Source organism: Aulonocara stuartgranti (genome assembly GCF_965226115.1).
Source record: "Aulonocara stuartgranti genome assembly, chromosome: 22".
NCBI lineage: Eukaryota > Metazoa > Chordata > Actinopteri > Cichliformes > Cichlidae > Aulonocara > Aulonocara stuartgranti.
The window spans coordinates 36,477,803-36,503,931 of NC_138957.1; the positions used below are offsets into that span (position 1 = coordinate 36,477,803).

Consider the following 26,129-nt stretch of genomic DNA (forward strand, 5'->3'; position numbering starts at 1 on the left):
CTGTCAGTTGCAATAACTCATACTGCGTACTAACCAGCTTGACAGAGTTTTTATACAGCTGGGTGGGTGCTATGATGTTACTGATAGTGAACTTTATTTTATTCATAAGGTTAGTAGAGTTGCCAACGGCTCCTTAAAAAAATGGAATGGTCCCTCATTCAGAGAAAATATTACACGTTTCGTATTGAGCTGAGAAGAGACGCAGTTTGTCCCGGACTTTAGCTAGAATGGAAAAAAGACACAAAGCTGGATTTATTCTGTCTTTATGCTGCACAGCTGCCTCTTCTTCTCTCATTCTCTCCCCCTCCCTCTCCTGTTGCTACTTCAATCATGAAACTGATCAATGATCAGCTGATCAGCTTTTCTCTCTTGTTTGTTTATCGCCCACTTTGTGCCAGAAAGAGGAAACCAGCAGATGTCGCGCTAAACAACAGCAGCACGTTTAAGCTTGATCAGCTGTTGTTAGAATTTATTTAATATTAATTTCTAGTATCAGCTGATGTTTGCTGGAGCCACAGCTGTAAAGCTGCTGGTCAGGATGTCGGTTTGGATATGTGGTGAGAGGGAAACATGAAGATGAAACCAGGAGATGTCCTTACTGAATCATCAGAGCTGAACAGGTGATGGAGAAACAGGGTTACCTTTTAGGTGACATGAATGAGTTGAAGTTATGAACTGTTTCTGAGAGACAAATAACACCAGGATCCTTTTTTATGTAGCTGACAGCTGGTAACTGTGCAGGGGCGGGTCTAGCAAAGTTTTGCCAGGGGGCAGGTAGGGCATTAACAGGGAAAGGTGGGCACAAAGAAATACTTTTCTTTCTTATTCTCATTTAAAATACCTAGTTTTTATTAAATAATTATCTAAATCTTACAACCAAAGTTTTTATCTGACGTAAAATGTATAGAAATCATACATATACCAACAAGACTGTACATCACTGTCACCACAGGGTTTGTTTTCAGTCAAAGTCTTTATGGCTTTACTACCTGGGGGGCCGGTCTGTAGTGAAAATGCCCAATTTTTTTGTCCCAGTCCAGCCCTGCAGGTTATACTGGCAGTGTCACCATGCCAGCTGACTGTATTTCATCATCAGCCAGTGCTGTTCTTTATCAATATTACCAAAGTTTACCATAAGGCAGCATAGAAAGTATTTACTTGCTTTCAGGTTTTATTCAAATGTTAGTCTTTTCATTTGTTTCTCCACTTTTTTCCTGTTTCAAAATCAAACACCAGTTTGTGAGAAGATTATCTTCTTTTTTTAACAGGCAGAGAAAGTTTTACATTGGCATTGGCTAATTTTTCAATTGTTTGTTACAAATGTTCGTATTTTAATTTTCAAAAATGTTTTTGCCCAAAACATATGTGCACTATATGTCAGTAAAAATACTATGCAAATATTGCTGTCCTTGAATGCTGAGTAAACACTGACAAAGCACTGATTGTATCTCTTGTACTTTATCAACGCAGTATCTAAAAACTTTGCACCGTAGTGGTTAAAATCTCATTCTAATAAGAGTTAAAAGTGCATTTGGTTATTAGGTTTATAGGATTATTGAATTATGGTTAAGGGTTGGTAGAATTTTTTTAAACATTATCTGCCAATTAAATCTGCCACCCTTCTCCAAATCTGTGCCCCTACCTGGCCCCCCCAACAAAAATTTTCTAGACACGCCACTGCAAATAGGTGCAAGCCTTTGACCACAAACTGAGTCTCTGCTCGGTGACATTCGTCTATCCTGGTCTGAAAGGAGACGCTGCCGGTAGACTGCAGCGAGAACTGCCAGCATCTGAGCCAGACTCTGTCTGTCTCATCATGGTCACCTAAATGCACAGTAATGGCAGGTTTGTAATAAGGCAGACCGCGCTAACATAATATGCACTGTTAGTTGATTATTTACCTGCCGCATTAACGGGAGAGGACGTGCAAACGTTACCGCTGCTGCTGGGTTGAGATTCACGAGTCCGGAGCGGAATTAAAAACACGACATTCATTTAAAGTCATCGTCTGTTTTGCGAGCAAATGCTTTTGCATATTCGTAGTGTTTCCTCCCTTAAATGAAATATCTACTTTGCAAGTACTGCAAGTTGCCCTGTTGTCATCTGTTCTCGTAAAGTATAACCAAACTTTTGAGCGTTTGTGCCGCATAGGCGCCGTGTTTCCTGCCAGGTAAATGACGCTCCGCAACGTGGTGATGTCATTTGAGACGACTGGAATCGATAAGGGAATCGTTTGCAAAAATGGCAAACAATTGAAACAGTGGGAACTCGGCACAGCTGGCTGCCGGCGGAGCTCACGGGCGCGTCACTGCAACTCCCCCTGGCTTCTGCTCCGCGGCTGCTGAGTGAGCCCTCATCTGGGACTCTCCTCAGCTCTTTCCGGGACAGTGGCGCGGCTGCCCCTCTGCTGGTCTTCCTTGGTCTCTTGTGTTCTGGGGGCCTCTGGATGTCTGGAGTTTTGATCTGCTCCACACCTGCTTCACGCCCTGGAGGACGGGGCTCTGGCCCCCCCACACCCTCTAGCAGATCATTACATGAAGGAACCTTTTAAAAAAAAAACAAGCGCGTCCATGCTCACAGGTGTACACACGGGTGATCACACCCACAAACTACACCCTTTTTGGCTCCTACCTCAAAGCACACTGTGTTCTGTTGATCTTATGTGCTGCACAATAATGTTTAATATTTAGTATTTACTGTCATATTCCCATATATCATTGTGATGTTGTTTATTCTATTACTCTTGTTCTCTTCTGCTTGCTTTCTTTTTTCTTTCTCAGCAGGTGATCCAGGTGATTGATATATGCTTTTTTTTTTCTCTGCCCGTTCTGTTGGTTTTTGTTTTTTGCCCTTCTCCCCCGTCCCTCTTCTCAGCTGTTTCTCTTTCCCTCTTTCTTTCTCCCCTTCTTTCCCCCAGTCAAGTCTGTCCCATATTCAGTAAGTGAAAATAAAATAAACAATAAAAGGTGAATCAAATGGACCATTACGGCAAGGCTGGGATGGTCAATTTGGTAAAGTAAATCCGTTGGGCATCTTTGTTTGCCTTTAGACAACAATTCTGATGCAAAAGAGCCAAACGGGACAGGCCAAAAAAAAAAAAAAGAAACAGTGGGAACCAGTTCTCAAATCGATTCCCATCCCTACGTATAAGTCGTGATGCTTTGTGATTTAAAGTAAGGAACAGGGTGTGACTGGAACGCAGTTGTTGTGGTTTCATGGTCAAGTTAAGTTACATCAAGTGTAGCAGAAGTTCATATGAATTTTAGCCGATGATGCTGAGATTCATGCATGTACCAGCCCACAACCCTGGCGATACACCAGCGAAGACACACACCCCTCAGGCAAAGCCAGAACCAAAAAAGCCAGAGACAGAGTGCCCCACAAGGCCAAGTCCCCAACGCACCCCAGATCGAGCCGGGAGCAGTGTACCACGTCAGTAACCTATGTCTGCCAGCAAGGACCCCCCTCAAAAACAATTCAATTCAGTTCAATTTGGTTTTATTCATAGAGAACCAAATCACAACAACAGCTCAAGGCATTTTACATTTTAGGATAAAGACTCTACAATAATACAAAGAAAACACAGAAAACCTCAACAATGAAATGACCCACTGTAAGCAAGCAATTTGTTGAGAGTGGGAAGGAAAAATCCCGTTTAACAGGAAGAAAACAGAACCAGGCTCAGGGAGGGGCGGAGCCATCTGCTGTGACTGGCTGGGGTGAGTGGAAGAAGACAGGATAAAGACATGCTGTGGAAGAGAGACAGAGATTAATAACCAGTACGATTCAATGCAGAGAGGTCTGTTAACACATAGTGAGTGAGAAAGGTGACTGAAGAAGAAACACCCAGTGCATCATGGGAATCCCCGGCAGCCTACGTCTATTGCAGCATAACTAAGGGAGGATTCAGGGTCACCTGGTCCAGCCCTAACTATATGCTTTAGCAAAAAGGAAAGTTTGAAGCCTAATCTTGAAAGTAGAGATAGTGTCTGTCTCTAATCTTTGTGAGAGAGCTTTGCAGATTACATTAAGGTCAACATTAAAAAGAGATACTGGACGGTAGCTGGTAGGAAACACAGCGTACTTGCCTGGTTTTAGCCAGAGACTAATGTTGAAAGAATACATATTTGGTGGTAGTCTGCCATTTCCTTATTTTCCTGCAACATTCCATATAATGTTGGTAACAGAATTATGCAAAAGTCTTTATAGAATTCTGCTTTAATCTAATTCTCTACCAGAAAATGTTTGTGCCTACTAGATTATCTTTCTCACCGTAGCAGTTTTCATTTAAGTGCTTCTTAGTATATGAACACAAACATAAACTTATTAAATCAGATCTATTTTGTTATCATTAAAATGATTCTGCACACCACCAAGCACCAGCTGCTAAACACAGTACAGCACCTTTTTAACGAGATTCTGGTGAGCTGGAACCACTCTGCGTGTCCTATTGTGATGGGCACCACTAGTATGCCTGTCAGTGGTTTTAATGTTATGGCAGATTAGTGTGCAGTGCAAAATCCCATTCACATTTGAGATGGAAGGATAAGCCATACTTGCATTTTGTCATTGGAGCCCGAATTGCTGAACTTCCTCAGTTGTTTCCCCATGAAGTATTCTCTACACAGAGACAAAAACATGGAAGAGTTGCCATACTTTGTAAAGGTATATTTTATACAGTGAAAAAAAAATAGAAATTAGTTAAATAAGTTATTTCTTTAATAAAGTGAAGAGCAAGAATGCAAACAGTACACGTTTAGAGTTTGACTTTGTTTCCTGGGAATTGGAGCTAGCAATTAAAGAAAGATCTTTCTTTATTCTATTTATAAAGCACTGTGCATCCAACAATGTTGGCCAAAGTGCTACAAATATGAAACAAAGAGAAAACAGTTTAAATTACATATAGAATACCTTAAAATTAAAAATATATATATAATTAATAATATAATTAATCTGGTTCTTGGTCAATTGGTTATATACTATTTTTTCCAAGAATTTAGATAAAAAGGGCAGCTTAGATATTGGTCTGAAGTTTTCAGCGTTTGTATCTAGCCCAGGTTTCTTTAGAATAAATTGTATCTTTGAAATTCTTTGGAACCACACCTGAGGTAAGGCTGCTATTTAAAATGGTTACAATAGTTGAACATATGGTAGAAAGAACGTTTTTCAGAAAACGGGGAGGGATAGCATCGTGAGGTGAGCCTACAGGCTTTAGATGATTCACCACCTCCTGTAGCTGAGCAACAATAACCGACTCAAACTGTTGAAAGACAAATTGGTCAGATGTGGGCAAAATAATCCATACCCTAGCCAAAAGTAATTTGTTCATAAAGAAGTGAAGGCTCAAAACTGAGAGAAGAAGGAGGGCATAAAATAGTCTCAATTGAGTTAAACATTGTATGTGGTTTCTGATAATTTACCAAAATAATGTTAGCAAAGCCTTTCCACTTTGTTTCTTTTACTGTGTACTGATATAAGGCCCAGCGCTCGCTTAAATTTTGTAAAGAGACCTGTAAGTTATCTTTTTTCCATCTCCACTCAGCCCTATGACATTCACGCCTCGCAGCACAGGTTTCATTGTTCAACCAGGGTTCAAGCTTGGTCTTAGGATGCCTGATTTTTAGAGGGGCAACAATATCCAAGGCAGTCTGACAAGTGGTATGAAACCAAGAACTGAGTTCCTCTACGTTTTGGAGTGTCTCGGGAATGGAGAACTGATTATAGAAAGTGGAGAGAAATTTAACAAACGAGATGGCTGAGCAGGGACATGCCCCCTGAATTCATTTATAGATAACGAGATGTAAAACAGAACCAGCATATGATCAGAGAAAACAGGTCAGAGACTTAAAACAGGCAGTGAGTGCGCTAAAACCAGATCGAGAGCGTGGCCACACTGTTGTGTGGATGCAGACACACATCGAACTAAATTAAAAGAATCAGTAAGATTCAAAAAGTCTTTAACCATGGGCTTTTCTGGACAGCACACATGAATATTAAAATCCCCGACAATAAGAAAGGAGTCATATTTTATCGTGACTTCAATTAGAAATGCAGCAAATTCCTTTATACAGCCCTTACTGTATTTTGGGGCCCTGTATATTATTGTGCACAGTACAGGGGGAGAATAGGCTATTTCAAATAGCAACAGTTAATAAGTGGAAAAATAAATTTCCAATGAAACCTGTTTACACCTGTAGCGATTTCTGAAGATGGTAGCTACTCCTCCACCTCGACCAGATCTGCGTGGGACTTTAAAATAGCAGCAGTCTGAAGGCTAAAGTTCTGCAAAGGCGTTGGAATCACCAGCAGTTGTCCACGTCTCAGTTAGGCAGAGAAAGTCCAAGTAGTGTAACAAAAAATATTCCTTAAGGATGAAAGTCTTACCAGGCCAAATTTGGCTGGAGTTGAACAGTCACCAGACATCAGCTCATTAAACATACGGCAGGTTTTGCAGATTCGCTCTGCACTGCCGTGGACAGGTATGATGGGAGGGGGTGTGGGAACATCTCAGAGCCAGCAAGTGGCACCAGACATGCATAGGATGGCTTATGAAGATGCCAGGGAAAAGGGGGGCGGCAGGCAACGCTAGGAGCACCGGAAGAAACAGCAGAACCAAACGCTCAACAGTCTACACACCAGAGTATTGGGAGATAGCCGAAGTTTAAGTAAAACTTAGCAATCATAGACCAGCAGGGAGTCGACGTCACAGCAGAATAATACCATTAAAACAGATTTGGAGGAACAGACGGCAAGCCATACACATTGGCGTCATCTTGAACCCCCCCGAAAAAAAAGACAAATATGCATAAATGATCATTTAAGCATATTTAAGTATATCTGAAATTCTGTTCTAAGTTTTGTTCCTTTGATTAACCAGTTGCTGCTTGTGCTAACCTGCTTCCTTGGTAGTTAAAGATTCTGTATCTGGTTGAAAGCACAGATGCGGTAACACTCAACAAATGACGCATTTAAAAAGCAATATTTGGTCACATTTCAATTGAGAAGTGTAAACACACCCACCTGTTTTTCTCTACTATTTACGACAATTAGACTTCCTCCTCTTCTCTGGCAGTATGATTCATTCTCCTGCGAACTTCTCCTGTCATGTAATTCATAGTAACATTTGGATCCTGCCCTCAGCCATCCTACAGGACAGCTATATCCTGCAAGGGTTGTATATCATTTAGTTTCACGATGAAAATAAATTTTACTGCAGTCTCGTGTAACTTAGAAAGGTTCAATTAAAAATGTCTTCAGAGCCAAAGATACAAAAAAGACAGAATGAGAGAAATCTTTCTCAGCTGTACTTTGATCCTTCTTTATCAAAAAATTACAACTACAGTTAAAAATTGATTACTTTAGCTGATTATTAAAATAAAACTTTCAGTCTCTGATCCTCTTTTGTTTTACTTTGTTTTGTCATTTTCTTGAAATTTACACAAGAAATAGAAGCTGTGTTTTTGTTATCTGTTGGGGACTGAACATTTTTTAAAATGCATTGGATACCAAAGAAACTACAGGTTAACATCAAGTAAATATAGTTAAATTACATAAATCGATTGTCAAAACTGCACTAATCATACACTTTAAACTCTCTTTCAGTCAAATTATATTTTAAAATATCATTGTTAAAAGTCACTGTTTTAAAAAAAGACATTTCTAAACCTTTCTGAGTTGCACTTCGTGTCGTCATCATCTTCTTAGTCGATTTAACATAAACTGAAATGTATTGAAAACCAAAGTTAACACATATACAAATCAAGTAAATATTGCTGATTTACATAAATTGATGGTCAAAATCTTGTGTAAAGCAGAAACCGTAAAACCTCTTTCAGTTTTCATCAAAGAAATTAAACATCCATTTTAAACTGTTGATTGTTAAGTGATTTTTTTAAACAAATAGATACATGAGTTTCCAAACCTTTCTTTGTTGTACTTTGTGTTGTCATCTTTTTTAGAGTTGCTGAAAAAAAGAATAGAAACTCTAAAAGGGTTATTGGTTATTTGACATATATTAAAAATCATTTAATCAACATTTAATTTAAATCATTAAATATCAAATAAAACACAGGTAAACATCAAATAAATATTCTTAAATTGTGTAAGTAATTATATTATTATAAAAATTTAAACTGTAGTTAAACATTTCAGTTTTAAAATTGATGGATAATGACACATGGAGGAGGTGGCTGGGGAGAGGGAGGTCTGGGCCTCTTTGCTTAGGCTGCTGCCCCGCGACCCGGCCTCGGATAAAGCGGATGAAGATGGATGGATGGATGGAAGTAACCAATGTCTCACAGTTAGAATAAATATACTAAAACTCATATTTTCTTCTACAGGAGCACAAAATCAAACACATGGATAATGACACAAAGTAACTTCAAAAACTTCATTAAAAAAAGTCTTGTCTTGAGATTTAACATTTACCAAATTGAAATTAATTGAAATTAAGTGCTCTCTCTCTGTCTCACACACACACACACACACACACACACACACACACACACACCACAAGTGTCACTGATTTATATAACTGTCCATTTTTGAATTTTGGTGTTGTAGCGGCAGTAAGTTTGTATTTCTTACAAGTGTGGCATTTGGCAAAGCATTGTGCCTTTATATTTGTACTATTGGTCTTTAAATCTTCCTCTATACCCCCTTTTTTACTGCCTTGACATACACATATAATGTAATAGGCGAAATAACATGAATAGAAATTTATAAATAAACAGATAAAAGAAACACCTGAACAAGAAGAGTCTATAGAGAACGTGTTTAGCACAACAGTGCATTCAACTCATAATTCTAATTGCAAAAGCTGCCAGACAGGACTGGATTTAAAAAATAAAAAAAAATAAAACTAGTTTTAAACATTTGATTCTTAAAACTGACTGTCTAAATGAATAAATAAATGTATTTCCAAACCTTTCTCTGTTGCACTTTTTGTTGTCGTCATCATTACATTTGCTGGAAAAAGAATGGAAATTGTACTTTGGTTGTCTGCTGGTGATATAACATTTGTTAAAATTAAAACCAAAGAAAATGATAAACGTCAAATAAATATCCCTAAATAAACATAAATTGATCATCCAAATGTCATGCAAAGCATAAACTGTAAAATCTATTTCCCTCCTCATCAAAAATATAATTGTATTTAAACATTTAAATGTTAAAAATGTAGGCTCTTTTAAACACACACACCAAAAGAAACCCCAAAGAGACAGAAAACACTAATAAACATACAGTGGCATGCAATACATAACCTCCAATACCTTTGTGATTACACTTCCCCAAACAGCTTATCTCTGTAGTTAAGTATTTGATTGTTAAAACTTTAGGTAAAAAAGAGCTTCCTAACCTTTCTTTGTTGTACTTTGTGTTGTCATCTTATTTGCATTTTCTGACAAAGAGCATTGAAATTGTACTCTGCGGAGTGACTTAGTTAAACATTTAAATGTTAAAACTGATTATAACAAAAAAAATTACCTTTTAGAACTTTCTTTGTTGTACTTTGTGCTGTCATCTTGTTTACACTCGCTGAAAAACATAATGAAAATTGTACTTTGGTTGTCTGCTGGTGACTTAAAATTTACTAAAATGCACTAAACCAAAGAAAATGTTGATCAGTACCAAATTAATATCCTTGCATTGCATATAATGATTATCAAAATAGCCTGCAAAACATAAACACCTCTTTCATTTTTCATCATAAAATTACAATTACAGCTAAACATTTGAGTCTTAAAAGGGATTGCTTAAGAAATTTAAATGAATGAGCTTCTAAACCTTTTTCAGTTGTACTTTGTGTTGTCATCTTGTTTACACTCTCTGGAAAAGAAGTGGAAAATGCAAGGGATACCAAAGAAACTACAGGTTAACATCAAGTAAATATAGTTAAATTACATAAATCGATTGTCAAAACTGCACTAATCATACACTTTAAACTCTCTTTCAGTCAAATTATATTTTAAAATATCATTGTTAAAAGTCACTGTTTTAAAAAAAGACATTTCTAAACCTTTCTGAGTTGCACTTCGTGTCGTCATCATCTTCTTAGTCGATTTAACATGAACTGAAATGTATTGAAAACCAAAGATAACACATATACAAATCAAGTAAATATTGCTGATTTACATAAATTGATGGTCAAAATCTTGTGTAAAGCAGAAACCGTAAAACCTCTTTCAGTCTTCATCAAAGAAATTAAACATCCATTTTAAACAGTTGATTGTTAAGTGATTTTTTTAAACAAATAGATACATGAGTTTCCAAACCTTTCTTTGTTGTACTTTGTGTTGTCATCTTTTTTAGAGTTGCTGAAAAAAGAATGGAAATTGTACTTTGGTTGTCTGCTGGTGATATAACATTTGTTAAAATTAAAACCAAAGAAAATGCAGATAAACGTCAAATAAATATCCCTAAATAAACATAAATTGATCATCCAAATGTCATGCAAAGCATAAACTGTAAAATCTATTTCCCTCCTCATCAAAAATATAATTGTATTTAAACATTTAAATGTTAAAAATGTAGGCTCTTTTAAACACACACACACGCACCAAACCCCAAAGAGACAGAAAACACTAATAAACATACAGTGGCATGCAATACATAACCTCCAATACCTTTGTGATTACACTTCACCAAACAGCTTATCTCTGTAGTTAAGTATTTGATTGTTAAAACTTTAGGTAAAAAAGAGCTTCCTAACCTTTCTTTGTTGTACTTTGTGTTGTCATCTTATTTGCATTTTCTGAAAAAGAGCATTGAAATTGTACTCTGCGGAGTGACTTAGTTAAACATTTAAATGTTAAAACTGATTATAACAAAAAAAATTACCTTTTAGAACTTTCTTTGTTGTACTTTGTGCTGTCATCTTGTTTACAGTTGCTGAAAAACATAATGAAAATTGTACTTTGGTTGTCTGCTGGTGACTTAAAATTTACTAAAATGCACTAAACCAAAGAAAATGTTGATCAGTACCAAATTAATATCCTTGCATTGCATATAATGATTATCAAAATAGCCTGCAAAACATAAACACCTCTTTCATTTTTCATCATAAAATTACAATTACAGCTAAACATTTCATTCTTAAAAGTGATTGCTTAAAAAATATAAATGAATGAGCTTCTAAACCTTTTTCAGTTGTACTTTGTGTTGTCATCTTGTTTACACTCTCTGGAAAAGAAGTGGAAGTTGTTCTTGAGTTTTCTGTGGACGACTTAATGTTGTTCGCTACCCCCCCCCCCCCCACACACACACACACACACACACACACACACCAAAAGAAACCCCAAAGAGACAGGAAACACTAATAAACATACAGTGGCATGCAATACATAACCTCCAATACCTTTGTGATTACACTTCACCAAACAGCTTATCTCTGTAGTTAAGTATTTGATTGTTAAAACTTTAGGTAAAAAAGAGCTTCCTAACCTTTCTCAGTTGTAGTTGGTATTGTCATCTTATTTGCATTTTCTGAAAAAGAGCATTGAAATTGTACTCAGGTTTTCTGTCTGCGACTTAACATTATTCATTCATTATGAAAGTGCATTGAAAAGCCGGGAAAACACAGGTCAATATAAAATAAATAATCTTACATTACATATACTGATCATCAAAATAGCATGCAAAGCATAAACTGTAAAACCTATTTCAGTCCTCATCAAAAATATAATTAGTTAAACATTTAAATGTTAAAACTGATTATAACAAAAAAAATTATAATTACCTTTTAAAACTTTCTTTGTTGTACTTTGTGCTGTTATCTTGTTTACAGTTGCTGAAAAAAGAATTGAAATTGTACTTTGGTTGTCTGCAGGTGACTTAAAATTTATATATTATTATAAATTATATTATAATATATATATTATACATATGTTATTCATTTATTATGAAAATGCATTGAAAAGCCAGGAAAGCATATGTCCTTACATTACATATAGTGATCATCAAAATGGCATGCAAAGTGTATACTGTAAAATCTCTTTTGGTCTTCATAGAAAAAAGAGCTTACAGCCAATGTTCCCTCAAACTTTTTTATGTAACTGAACGAACACACAAACTCGCTGAGCGGTTTGAAGCCTCAACAACTGCTTATAGGTATACTTCAACATCTGATTGTTAAAAATGAAGGTAAACAAGCCTTTCTCGGTTGTAGTTTCCGTTGTAAGATGGCTATGTAAAGTACTGGTCTGCTCTGACTGCAAGGTTGCTGAGATACCTGAGGAAAACAGTAAATAACAGGCAGATCAACCTTAAAATTACAGTTCTTAAAGTTTAAAAAGTTGATTTTGTGTTTGTCCGTTCACACAAATGTACGTTTTGAATATTTTTTTTTCCTGTCCCTGTTATTGTCTATACTGGGAAATGGTAATCACCAGGTCGTTTGAATATCTTGAACAAAATAGTGTTACAGCTCAAATGTTTCATTTTGTCATTTAAATTTCAGCACTGTACCTCTAGCAGAACATTTTGAAAAGTAATAAGCGCTAAATGTGAAAAAACATGGGGGGGTTGAGCTGTTAATGAAATGCCAAATTATTCTTCCAAATATATAAGGTGAACAACACAAAAACACAAGTGTTGGACTTTGGTCTTTATAGAAAACAGTTAAGCCTCACCGCGACTGACAATTACAGTCAACATCAAGACAAAACAAGCTCCCAGAGCTGCTGCGATGACTCTGGAATGGCTCCTTTTGGCAGATGAACGGTTCATTCGAGTGTGTTGACCTGTAGAGACAAAATGCATTATCTATTACCAAGTGAGATAATAGATAATTGTATCTATTATCTCACCACACTATTTATATTCCTATGAGTAGACACATCAAAGATGAACAGCAATCAGCTGTGGCAGCTCCTTGTGATTAAAGTAGCAGCCAAAAGTGACTTTTTTCATTTAATCAGTAAGAAGAGCAACATTTGGGTCCAAGTGGTTCCGTATCACACACACTTGATGGGCCCACATCCTCATTTTAGGTTTGACAGCATTTTTAACAGATAAAAGGTTTACACATAAATTACGCTGCAGTTTGGGGAAAGCCTTGAAGGGGCCTGGCAGATACCCAATAATCCGACAGTAATCCGATTACTTTTTTCAAGTAACGAGTAAAGTAAGGGATTACTATTGCAAAAACGGTAATTCGATTACCGTTGCTTTTCCGTAAGCAAGCTGCGTTACTGCGTTACTAAAACCGTGATTTCTTTGCGAGAATGTCTCATAACAGTGACGTAAGCGAGTGCAACGTTCGTGACAACAGCTGTGTGCAGATCAACAATGGATAATATATCGAGTGCAGAGAGAGTATGAGCGTGCAGCGTTTAAAGCGTGGAAGTACTGACCTTACTTTGAGTTTGATTCCATAAAAAGTGACAAAAACATTAGTGTCCGCTGTGCGTGGGAAGAAAACTTCTTTTTACAGCGAAAAACCCCTAAACTTCCAACAAGCACCGAGTAGCTACGACGTAATGGGAAACTCACAGAGACACTCGCGGATTCTTCCACTGACCGCGGCACACCTGCACCAGGGTAACCCTCCGCCTACCCCACTCCTGCTTTACAGGTGAAAATAGAGCAACAGGACCGCTGAGTCTGTGACTTTATTTATTTTCTGCTGTGTTTTACTTGCATCTATTTGAAAGACTGAGTGTAAACACAAAAAATATTTTATTTTATGTGCTGGAATGTGCAGGAAATAGGTTTAAATGTTAAACTAATTTCTTCAAGTCAGAGAATGTTGCATATAATTAATTTTTTTAAAAGATTAAAACTTTTAACTTTTAAAACAAGTTTTAAAAAGAGACTTTTCCAGTTGATTACATTTTGTATGATGGATTATGCAGAAAAAGTAGAATTGGGCTTAAAGATCTATCGCTTTATCACCTCTTCAGGTTGTAAATCGTGTTTTTGAAAAGTAACTAAGTAATTAATTACTTTTGAAAATAAGTAATCAGTAAAGTAACAGGATTACTTTTTGGGGGATGTAATCAGTAATTAGTTACTGATTAGTTTTTTCAAGTAACTCGACCAACACTGCCAAAGAAGGCATCCCCTAGAAGCAGTAATAACTGTGGGGCACAAAGGTCAAAGACCTCTGCAGTAATCAGTGTTGGTCAAGTTACTTGAAAAAAGTAATCAGTATCTAATTACAAACAATTAAAAACGAGACATGAACATGATTCTGAGCAGGAGTACGAGTGTAAAACTGCGAACAGAATCAAGCAGTACCTGGAATCTGACCTGACATGGGGAGAGGGAAACAGACAAACCCACAATGAACAGAGGGAGACAGAGGACTTAAATACACAGCAGGGTAATGAGGGAAGTGGAAACACCTGGGGAGACACAGCTGACCCAAATGATCATGACACCACAAGGAAAAGTAAAACTAAGCACAATGAACATAGAAACAAGACTTTTAAAACATGGAGAGACATGAACTTGGACTCGCAAGCTTAACACAAGAGACAGGGAGAGCGAACAAGAGAAGGAGAAGATGTTTGTAGCTTATTTTAGGACATAGAAGTATAGTAGAGACACTGACACTGCCCTGGATGTAATATAGGCCTAAATGTGTCATAAACGTAGGCGTAGACCTGTAGGAGACCCTCCCCCACCTTGAGCTGTGAAAATAAGACAAAAAGAAGCTAAAGCTGAGTACAGTGTTGCCAACTTAGCGACTTTGTCGCTATATTTAGCGAGTTTTCAGACCCCTTAGCAACTTTTTTTCTAAAGAAAGTCGCTAAAAAAAGACGTGAAGGCGCGTATCGCTTTTACTCTCAACAAGCAGCAGGTGCTGTAACGCAGTCAGTTCTTCTTTTACTCTTATGCTGTTTTGTGGATCACAAGGTTTAAAACTACTTATAAACACACACAAAGTAACTCCACCAGAGCGCCTATTTCGGGTCACTTTTGCCGGTCCAAGCCCGGGTAAAGGAGCAGGGTTGGAATTGTGACATTAAAAAAAACAATAATTACTAAAATAAATTTAATTTGTAGCTCTAAATAAACTCTAAATGCATTTAGGACGTTTTTACTCACTTTATGTCTCTTCCACGATGTTATTTCTCTCTCCAACAACATAGGTTACAATTACATTAGCATGACCAATTATGCAAATTAGGCAATGACGTCATTTAGCGACTTCTAGCGACTTTTAGGACAACCAATAGCGATTTTCCTTACTGAGGAGTTGGCAACACTGGCTGAGAGGAAATTCCGAAGGAGATACCTGGGTGTGGGTGTCAGTACAGTGTTTGAAACTGGATAACTTTGGTCTGGAAGGGAAATGCACTTTTATGATCCACAAGAAGTTCCGTACGCAGAGGTACATACACATATATACACATGCACTTACACACAGGTACGTGCACACGTACTCGCACACACACAACATACAAACACAGTGTTTAGTTTTATGGCACATCGTATAGGGCTTAGAATGGGGGTCACGTCTATAAAACTGTGTGCAACAGCAAAGGAGTTGAGATCTGCTGATGAATTCCAGGGTCCTGTACATCTCCCTTCTAGAAGCTGTATCAATGAGTGTGGATAAATAAAAGTGTTGTGAATTGACTACTTAGTGCTGGTGTTGTCTCTGGAGGCCTGAGGAATCTAAGAACTGGGGTGAAACTGTTTAGAGGTAACAGTTTTGATGCCGAAACCCGGGACATTTTTGCTCTGAGATCGCGCAAACGAAGCGAACAGAGAGCCGCCTAACTCATCTGAAAAGGTAAGCACCACCTGTTTATTCGAAGTGTGCCTATTGGATGAATGCTAAATTATCTGTTTGCTAAGTTGAGCGTATCCCAGTGTAAATTCACTCAGTAGAATAAATAGGTGGTTAAAAGTTTGTCTTATTCCGTTACAGCAGGAGACGTTTGTCAAGAATTTCAGGTTGATGTTTAGCCTACTGTAAGAAAACTGGGGTTAGAGGCCTTGTCACCGGCTAAAGGCCGCGTGTGTGTTCTGGGCTTGGCTGCTCCACAGGCTCTTGGATGTGAGGGCGAGACCCGTGGGACAGGAGGACTAGGTTGGTAACCTTCAGACTGGAACCCTTAAAATAACTAAGTCGGGGTTAGAGTCCCCGTTACGGACTCAAGTCTGCATAAACGCAGGACTGGTTGCTTGGGCCAGTTAAATTCTGTGCTGGGTTGAACCGGAGTGTCTGCTGCAAATAGAGGGCCGTGAAGAGTGTGTGCAATTGCTGTTAGAGTCGGCACCCCGACAGAGGTTCAGGAGTAAATTGAAGTAATAAAGGAATTGGAGTCTAAAGTGTGTTTGTGGTGTCGGAAAATCCCCGTTAGAGTCGGGGTCTCGAGAGAAGTTTGGGAGTAAGTGCAGAAACTAAGAGATTTGAGTTTAAGATTGTGTTTTTGTGGTGTGTGTGGAAAATGTGACGGGAGGCCAACTAATTGTTGTAAATTGTGAGTTTATTGGGGGGTATAATTTGATTGCATTTTGGGAAAAAGAGAAACCGCGGTTAGACGCCGTGCTGCAGTTTAAGTAATTTGTGCCGTGATCTGAAGATTGTGGGTCCATTGTTCTGGTGTGGTTGAGGTCTAAAAGAGCGGACCGCACCCACTCTGTGTGCTGATTTAGGGCATTGTCCTGAATCGGCAGAGGAGGAAGTGCCTCAAAGCGAGCTGTGAAGGAGACTGCCTAAGGGGGCGGACTCATAGGCGAGATGAAGGAGGAGCAACAAGGACGGCGACATCTGGTGGTAAGTAGAGGGAATTCCAGGTCAGTTAAAAAATAATTGCTGAACAAGGGGAGATTATTAGAGGAGTGAGAAGTTCAACAGAGGAAGAAATTCAATGGAAGACAATTGAGAAGCAAAAAGAGAAACTAGGTGATGCATTGAGGACACCCAACAGGTAAGGATGGTAAAATACGGGAAATGTGGAAGGAAATAATCGGTGTGTGTGACCAAGTTGGAGTGAAGAGTGACACGCGATGCTCCCTGCATCTGCATTAGAAATGCCCCTAGTGGTTGCAGCAGGGGGTGAAAGAAGATACCATATGGGGTAGGGGATTTCCGAGCCATAGCTGGCCGGTGCATTACAGTTACTGCACTGGAAGAAATACTGGCAGCTTTCACTACCAGACCAGACTCCACACCCTTTTTTTCAAATGCAGGAGCAGATTGGGAATTCCATGCGTCAAAAATATCCGACCCCAGGTATCGTTTAGAAAGACTATGCTAGAGGGGGTACCAGAAAAGGCAAGAGAAAAAAATCTTAGATTACCCTGACTTAGAAGGGGCAGATGCAAATCGCTGGGAGAGACACCTGGTGCATTATTTGGGGAAGCATTAATAAGAGAAAGATAAGAAGAAAGTGGACCTAAAGGAGCTTCAGGAACAATTTCTTAATCTCAACTGGGGAGAAGCGAGACAGAAGGTAAGTGAGAGAAAGAAAGAGAACAAATCAACTGGCTCGCCTAAGGTAATGGTAGTTCAAGGCTGCCCACCGGTGCCCTGGGCTATGGAAGGGGTGCGCCTGGAGCGGGTCATGGGCCTAGAGGTGTCTGTTTGATGTGTTATCAGCCTGGGCACTGGTCGAGAGACTGTCCACAGCAGCCACAAATACAGCAGCATATGGGCCCGCCTCAGGGAGGAAGGGGTGGTCCATTCCATCAGGCTCCAAACCCACACATGATCCCTGGACGAAGACCCCAAATGCCGATCTGGGAGGTTGACTGGTACAGCTCGGACTGGCAGCAGTGACACACTCCACAGGGAGGCCGGGGAGAAGGGGGAAAGGCAGGTAATTCCTTTAAAGACTGAAATTGGAAAGCAAGCAGTGGCTCATCCATATGTCATTTCAGCGCAAGTGCCTGTGAACCTGATGGGGCGAGACCTGCTCATCAAACTGAGAGCTGTGATCATGTGTGGGCCTGATGGTTTAACAGTGACTTTGAGAGATGGCACACCGCTTCCTTGTGTGGCCACAGGCACGAGAGGACAGTGGCTGCTGTCTGAGGACATTGACCGCACAGCAGAAATCTACTGAGCCCATCTGACAACCTCTGATGGCATCTTGGCACACTTCCAGCTCTGGCGGCCCTGGATTATGGCCCTGGACAATATATGCTCCACCCATCGACCCATACCATGTGACGCTCTTTTATGACCGCGAAATTACTGAGTGGTATGAATACCTGTTCCATGAATTCCTGGAGGGGAAGGTATGGAAGGTCTCTACCAGGGATATTTATGTTGGACCGCAGGGGGTAGCAGCCCTGGTCCACTTGGCGGAAGAACAAGAAAGCTGGTTCCAAATGGGTCACGAGTCTGTGCCTCATGTGTCTCTAGTGGTTCATTCTGGACACCAAGCAAAGGACTTCAGTCCCATGATACGCGTAGCGTCACGAGCAACTGATTGGCAACCTACACAGATTCCTGATGTCTCCTTCTCCCCAAGTACTAAAACCTATAGAATTTCAACATCTCACACAGATGATACTATATTGGAACATCATCCCATTCCAGGACACATGGCAGGGAACTGACAGATCATCCAGAGGTCGTTAAAGGCCTCTCACAGTTTCCTGACACATTGTGGTCACAGGGGCCTACTGATGTTGGCTTAACCACCTGCTCCCCTGTGACCTTTGAACTCAAATCTGACATTCCAATATGGCATCCGCAGTACCGACATTCACCACAGGTGGAGGAAGGCATTGCAGAGACTATTGCAGTCGGGTCCAACATCTTTAATGGCAGTGCAAAATAGAAATGCTTTGGACATGTTGCTGGGAGAAAAAGGGAGTGCTGTACTTTTATTCCTAATAACACAGCACCCGATGGCTCTGTGATCAGAGTTCTGGAAGGCCTGAAGACGCTGTCCACCACAATGCATGACCATTCAGGAGTTGACAACCCACTGGAAGCATGGATGACCTCTGTCTTTGGGCAAGGGAAAGGTTTTATTATGTCAATTATGATTTCTTTGTCTGTTTTCCCTGCTATATTAGCAACGTATGGGTGCTGTTGTGTGCCTTGTATCAGAGCTTTGTTCGTAAGACTCATCGACCGTGCTGATGAGTCTTACTCAGACACGGAGACCAGCCCCTAACACAAGGATTCCATATAGTGGAGTGGAGGAAGTCGTAAAATTCGGCAGGAATGGCGTAAGAAGAGATCAAAGGAAATTTCGGACAATATAAGACCTTAATGAGGGGAACCCTTGATCAGATAGCGACGTGGCATGACTCTTAACTGAAGCTCTGACAGAGAGCAGTGATGCATGCCAGGATTTTAAGACTTGAGGTAATGGCTTGATGGCTCGTGAAAGCTTATGTGAGTTTGTCTTTGAGTAGAAATTGAGAGGGGGTGCCTAGCTGGTTAATTTACTTTGGGTAAGGTAGTGATAACTAATGTGCCGATTTCTGAAATGAACAGAGGGTGGGGAGTTTCTGAAGGGCTGGTTAAACTGAGAGACTGATCAGAGGAGAACTGCACTTTGCAGAATGAGGGATGGAAAACATTCAATTCAATTTTATTTATATAGTGCCAAATCACAACAAAAGTTGCCTCAAGGCGCTTTATACATTAAAACTGGCATCCCATGACTAGCAGAGATAAACAGCAATGGAGGACCAGCAGAGCATGGAACTAGCAAATGATTTCCAGTTATTAAATGGTGTTAGGAGGCAGTTGCACAGAACTGAGCTTGCTAGCTGGCGCTGATGGGTGGGTGGAGCTACAAGGTATGCAGTAGCTTTTGCTGTTGGAGCTGCAATTTTTGCTTTTGCAAGTAAGAAGACTTTGGATTGACATTTAGATTTGTGTGGTTAAGAACCCTTGAAAGTTAGAATGCTGGTGAATGGAAGCAGTTGTAGCTGGTCCAGTCTGAATCCTTAATGGAAGGATATTCAGGAGACTTTACAGAAGCATGGGTACGTTGTGGCTTCTGGGTCTGGCGCTGGTGTCCGTTGGCTTTTCCGCTAACTCTCCCGGTCTGTGGCCTTGTTTCAAAGCAACTGCTATGAGCCTTGCTGGTGGGTGATCTTGCTGAATTGCATGGATGTGGTTACTTCATAACTGGATTTAGCAGAGAGACGACTGGTTGGATAAACATAGCAGACCAGATTGTCGGCCAGTGAGAAAGCTGCTAGTAAGTTCATATGGTATTCAGTTTCTTGTGTAGCTCGTTGTCTGATGTGCTGACAGAAAAGAAGTGGTGGTGTGCGATACTGCATATTTTGGTGTCAAACCGATACCGATACTTTTAAATAAAAAAGGTTGACACTCAATGAATTGCTAATAAATGGCCTGTATTTATATAGCGCTTTACTAGTCCCTAAGGACCCCAAAGCGCTTTACATATCCAGTCATCCACCCATTCACACACACATCCACACACTGGTGATGGCAGCTACATTGTAGCCACAGCCACCCTGGGGCGCACTGACATATTTAATTTTATTATTAAATAGTGTTATTAAAGAGTTAAAACCCAGGACATAATTAGGACAAAGTTGTTGTTGGTGGTGATGTGTACAGCTGGCAGCGGGAGGGCTGCAGCCGTTGAATGTAATGTTACAGCAACCGTGTGATTTTTGTAAGAGTAAATGATGCTGCGAAGCATGAAAATGCCATTGGGTCTGCTATAATACAAAAATTACAATTAAAATTCTCAACAACAAAAACAACAGGTGAAAATATAATTATCATGTAAACAACTGAACAACCCCCATCTCTGGCGCTGTCCCAGGAGCGGCGAGTCCGGCGACTTGGCTGTTTCGTCTTTGCCGAAAGCACAGCGTTGGAAACAAGAGCAGAACTTAAAGTAAAGAATCGATCTCACTAGGCCAGTATCGATCTGATACCAACACTGACTTAGTATCGATACAATCGATATTTGGATTGATTGTCCCACCACTAATGAGAAGGTGATTGCAAGAAAATGGAAGGATGGGTAAAATTATGTTACTCTTGTAAAATAAGCTGTGTTAAAGACTTTCTCCAAAGGTGTTCACACGAGAACGGACGAGAGCAAACTGTGTTCACATGAAAACGAGAAGGAACAGCTCTAGAATTGGGGGATCATAGATAAGAACCAGAAGGAGCGTGTTTGGAGGTGTGGTCTCACTCCTGAAATTCAGATACTTTATCTCTAAATAAGGTTTCAAAGGAGACTTCATAATCATATTAACATAAAAAATTTCAAAAGCATCTTAAGCTAATTAAGCTATTTTAGGTGTTGAATGTGAAAGTCAGCATTCATTGCTGCACCACAAAATTTCCAGTGCTTACCATTTTCCTGTAACCCAGGACTGATGGAGTAGTCTTCATGTTCTTGAATCTCCACTTGGCTTTTCTCTTCACCATCCACTCGGTCTCCTTTGCTATATCTCACATGTGTTGCAACTTGAGTACCTGTGGACATTTTGGGAGAACTAAAAGCCTCAACCATCTGCTTCCGCCTCTGTCACGCAGCTGTTTCAAGAGATGAGCATGAAGGAAGTAGCAGCTAACCACAAACACAAACACACCCGCAAAACATATGCACTACTATTATGTATTTACAGACGCTCACTCTCTGTCAGTTAAATATTGTAAGGATTATAGAATGTAATAAATTATTTATTTCTTATTTGGAAAGGCCTTGCCATTTTTCCTGACTTTAAGGCTTTGTGTACCACAGTCTCACAGATGTGATGCTATGGTCTGTGATGTGCTGCAGCATGAGCATGTTTGCAGACTTCAGACTGGTCACTGAAGATGTCAGACTTGCTGTTGTTTTATAGATAAAAAGACACGGCCGCTGTTTTTATATTTGAGTCAAATGATGATTAGTGTCATGAATATCAATAATAAATAAAGCAAAATTGCTAAATGGTGTTTAAAAATGCTGTAGTTTATTCTCTTTTGCTGTTATGTGATTTGAAACTTGCAGATACGTAACACAACAGACTAATGTGGCCTTATGAGCTACAAATAAACTTAATAACGTTTAATGCTTTTAATGTTACTGTCTCACATCTGATCAGAGACTTTGTGGCTTGAATGCGTCAAAGAGCTGATCACAGAAACCACTTCCTTCTTCATGAGGTACACAGCAACTAATTTCCTACTCAGCATTTGAAACTGAGTCGTTACAGACAGCAGGAATTGTGCAGTCAGCGGGTGTAGTTAGAAGTCTTTTGTTAAGTTCTGTTAAAGAAAAACATTTATTCACATTACTGCTTCCACTTTTGGTGGTAACCTGGTGTGAGCTAACTCCCCAGAGAGATGTCATAACGTTAATAAGATTGATTCCTGTTGGCAGAGTCTAATTCAGATTTTAGGTGTGCTGTGAATCAGATGACACAGGCTATTATGACATCAATAATGCACATCAGGTTGACTGCAATTCTTTGTATGGGAACGGCATACCACGCCCCCGCCACACACTGGTGTACACTGGTAGTGTCAGACTCCACAACCACCACTAGAGGGTGCCCTGGAGGAGTTAAGTTGGTAGGGTGAGCCACTAGGTTGCACTGCATACCTTAATGCTGGAGCTGGCTGATGCTGAAGTTGGGATCTGGAGCCGATGATTGACATGAAGTAATGAAGGGCCTTCTGGAGAGTGCATCTGGATTTTGGTGGCTTTTCCAGGTAGGTATATTACTTGGAAATCACAGTTCTACAGTGTGAGATTATTATATTATCTTATGCCACGTTATGCCCCTAATTAAAGATTGTGAAATTATTATGTAGCTTTAGTTTGCATTATTCTCCTGACTTGAAGGAAAACGACTACATTTGTTAAACTGATTTGTATTACATTAGACTGCTGATTTATGGTGAATGAATGATATTGTTTATGATGCATGATACTGCTGAGTTATAAGAAATACTATTTTCAGAGAATCATGGCCTTATTTGTCTGATTAGAAGAGAACAGAGCATACCGTAGAGGTTTTCTGCCCCATCTCATCAGGAGGAGATAAAACAGGAAGCCAAGGCCGTCACGTAGGCGCCGTAAGAGAGAAAGAATGTGAATGCTTAGTTTGGAGGGGACTGAAGCTATAGGAATGTGAGAAACGCTCAGGCACTTCGAGATCTGGTGGACACCCTCCTGTCCACATCTCCCCTCCGGATGGTTAATGCTCAAAAGTGTTGCATGGAATAATGAGAATTGTATGGAATAAAGAGATTGTTGATTGAGCATTTATACATCGAGTGTTGTTCTTCCTTCAGCCCAAAGACCAAAGAGCTGAGATTTAACAACAGTCCAAAAAAATCACATCCCATTCATAAAGTCCCTTCTGGATACAAAATACAGCTCCTTTGTGGGTTCTGGCAGTCTACTGCAAAATATCAATGTTAAGTATATTATACTTAACATGTGGTCTACTTGCTTGGCAGTAGACAACATCTCTTACCAAGCATCCATTCCTTGTATGCATGGTGGGGTAAGCCTCTTTAATGGTTTGCCTATAATCCACGCACAATTTAGGACTCTCTTCTTTTTTCATCATCACAATTGCCTGCATGGCTTGGTACAGAAGCAAGGGGAAGGAATATTAAGCTCAGGAGTAGGGATGGGTATCGAAACCTGGTTCTTGTTGAGAACCGGTTCCCACTGTTTCAATTCCTTGGAATTGTTTGGCATTTTTGCAAACGATTCCCTTATCGAGTCCAGTCGCCCCGAATGACGTCACCACGTTGCGGAGCGACATTTACCTGGCAGGAAACACGGCGGCTCAAACGCTCAAAACTTTGGTTATACTTTACGAGAACAGATGACAACAGGGCAACTTGCAATACTTGCAAAGTAGATATTTCATTTAAGGGAGGAAACACTACGAATATGCAAAAGCATTTGCTCACAAAACACGCGATGACCTTAAATGAATGTCGTGTTTTTAATTCCGCTCCGGACTCGTGAATCTCAACCCAGCAGCAGCGCTAACGTTTGCACGTCCTCTCCCGTTAATGCGGCAGGTAAATAATCAGCTAACAGTGCATATTATGTTAGTGTGATCTGCCTTATTACAAACCTGCCATTACTGTGCATTTAGTGACCATGATGAGACAGACAGAGTCTGGCTCAGATGCTGGCAGTTCTCGCTGCAGTCTACCGGTAGCGTCTCCTTTCAGACCAGGATAGACGAATGTCACCGAGCAGTGACTCAGTTTGTGGTCAAAGGCTTGCACCCGTTTGCCACAGCAGATGATTTTCGGTAAGTGAATGTGTTTAATTGTAGGCAGGGACATTACTGGATATTCTTGTGTAATTGCTACAGAATAATTTATGTTATACTTTGTTATTGCTACAGAAGAATATTTATTTTATTATTTTACATTTATAATTTTTTTTCCTGGGGACCCTGTGACACCCCATTGAAGAGCCGTAGGCTGGATCTCTTAAGATCTCACTGCTGGGTTTGTAAGGCCATGTTACTCCTAAATTTCTACCTTGTTCAAAGAGAAGATAAAAAACAAAGTTTTAAGCTAATCAACCTTAGTGTTCTCCTTTAAAAAAAAAAAAAAAGGATTGATAAAGAATCGAATCGTTAAACAGAATCGAAAATGGAATTGGAATCGTGAAAATCTTATCAATACCCATCCCTGCTCAGGAGCTACTGGAATGCTGGTGGATGAGGCTTTATTCCTGTCAAGACTTTGGCTGGGGCACTATCTGAAGTGCCCCAGCCAAAACACCTCACCTTAAGGAGACTAGTGAAGCCCCTGGGCTGAAAACTCAGATAGGGATGCTTGAGAGTTTCTGAGGCTGCACAACTCTGTGGGCCACCAGAACTTTGTCCTTCTTCACAAAGATCTTAGTGGAGCTCAGCAGCGCAGAACCAGAGTTTTGTGTAACTTTTCACCCAAGCAGTCAGCTCTTTGTGCACCTCTGTGACGCGGACTTCACCAATCATTTTGCTAGCAATTGCCATCATCTTCCAGTAACCACTCAAAACCAGTGAGGGAATATTCATTGTCAGATGTTCATACAGCAGTACTGACGTTCTCACTGACTTGATCCTACATTGTTGCAATGATTGCCATATGTCCAAAATTGCAGAAAAGTGAGCATCATGTAAATGGCCTGTATTTGTATAGTGCTTTACTTAGTCCCTAAGGACCCCAAAGTGCTTTACACTACAATCAGTCAACCATCCATTCACACACATACTGGTGATGGCAGCTACATTGTAGCCACAGCTGCCCCGGAGCGCACTGACAGAGGCGAGGCTGCCGGACACTGGCGCCACCGGGCTCTCTGACCACCACCAGTAGGCAAACATGGGGTTAGTATCTTGCCCACGGATATTTGATATGCAGCCAGGAGGCAGCCTGGGATCAAACCACCGACCTTCCGGTGAGTAGGTGACCCGCTCTACTACCTGAGCTACCCCATGTGGTTAACATGTCCACAAATCCTCACTACTATATTATACAGGGACAACAACTGTGCTGTAGACTTTACCCTAACCCAAGGTTGTATAGTTTTGTTCTCCCATATCCACATCCACATCGAATAAAGATATGATACAGAGTGCAGACCTGCTTCTCACTCTCTGTGGTGCTGAAAATTTTAAACATTTTAAACAATAACTATAGCTCCAGCTTCTTAAATGTCAAAATGCTCCTTTTCCTTTCACATGTATCTTTTAACATTTCACACAAACATTAAATCAAACTGCCACCACAGGGGGGCAGCATAGAGCCAGAGAGTGTTAGTGTAGCTGTTCACCCCTATAGTAAGAAACAAGAAGACTGATGAAGGAAAAGCTTCTTCCACTGGTGTAACACACAGGTTTGTATGAAGTGATTGTTGCTGTTTGTTGTAAAAGAACAACACACTTGTGGTCTGACCTAACTCTGTAGTGCAACAACAACTATACAAATGTGAGCTCAGTGCAGACTAGATGCTGGCTCACTGCAGCCTCTTGTGGAATAAAGTGGTATTACATGAGAGTACAGGCTGGTTAGAAAATGCAAAATTTATTTAATAGATAAACAGTATATGTCCTGTACATTATGTTTGAGTTGTTGTTATTTTTAGCAGTTTTGTTAGTGCACATTATACATGTAATATTGTGTTTGGTGTAAAAAACAAGACTCGGAGACAGCAGAAAGGCCATTTAAACCAGTTAAAGTCCAGGAGACGGCGGGA

At 39.9% G+C, this 26,129-nt stretch overlaps 1 protein-coding gene and 1 long non-coding RNA gene across 10 annotated transcripts; both read right to left on the reverse strand.

Annotated features, from left to right (window-relative positions):
* Nucleotides 1–3,481: 3,481 nt before the first annotated feature.
* Nucleotides 3,482–21,479, reverse strand: LOC309699530 (uncharacterized protein). Of its 8 annotated transcripts, XM_082522612.1 has the most exons (14): nucleotides 21,272–21,479; nucleotides 10,840–10,890; nucleotides 10,712–10,753; nucleotides 10,275–10,316; nucleotides 10,019–10,072; nucleotides 9,787–9,828; nucleotides 9,487–9,537; nucleotides 9,359–9,400; nucleotides 8,926–8,967; nucleotides 7,922–7,963; nucleotides 7,666–7,719; nucleotides 7,021–7,163; nucleotides 4,557–4,620; nucleotides 3,482–3,749 (listed from the first exon to the last, which is right to left on the reverse strand). In XM_082522612.1, exons 1-13 carry the CDS (start codon nucleotides 21,429–21,431, stop codon nucleotides 4,567–4,569), a joined length of 819 nt encoding a protein of 272 aa, XP_082378738.1. In that variant the 5' UTR covers nucleotides 21,432–21,479; the 3' UTR covers nucleotides 3,482–3,749; nucleotides 4,557–4,566. The 8 variants fall into 8 exon arrangements, 6 of the variants coding, with proteins under 6 accessions (XP_082378738.1, XP_082378741.1, XP_082378739.1 ...); XM_082522615.1 differs by lacking the exon at nucleotides 10,275–10,316; XM_082522613.1 differs by lacking the exon at nucleotides 9,359–9,400.
* Nucleotides 11,806–14,534, reverse strand: LOC309699562. 2 transcript variants are annotated; one of them, XR_014274384.1, is made up of 3 exons: nucleotides 14,239–14,534; nucleotides 12,630–12,740; nucleotides 11,806–12,229 (listed from the first exon to the last, which is right to left on the reverse strand). It is a non-coding gene; the product is annotated as an uncharacterized lncRNA (long non-coding RNA). The 2 variants fall into 2 exon arrangements; XR_014274385.1 differs by lacking the exon at nucleotides 14,239–14,534 and adding an exon at nucleotides 13,358–13,390 and having other exon boundaries at nucleotides 11,866–12,229.
* Nucleotides 21,480–26,129: the final 4,650 nt, after the last annotated feature.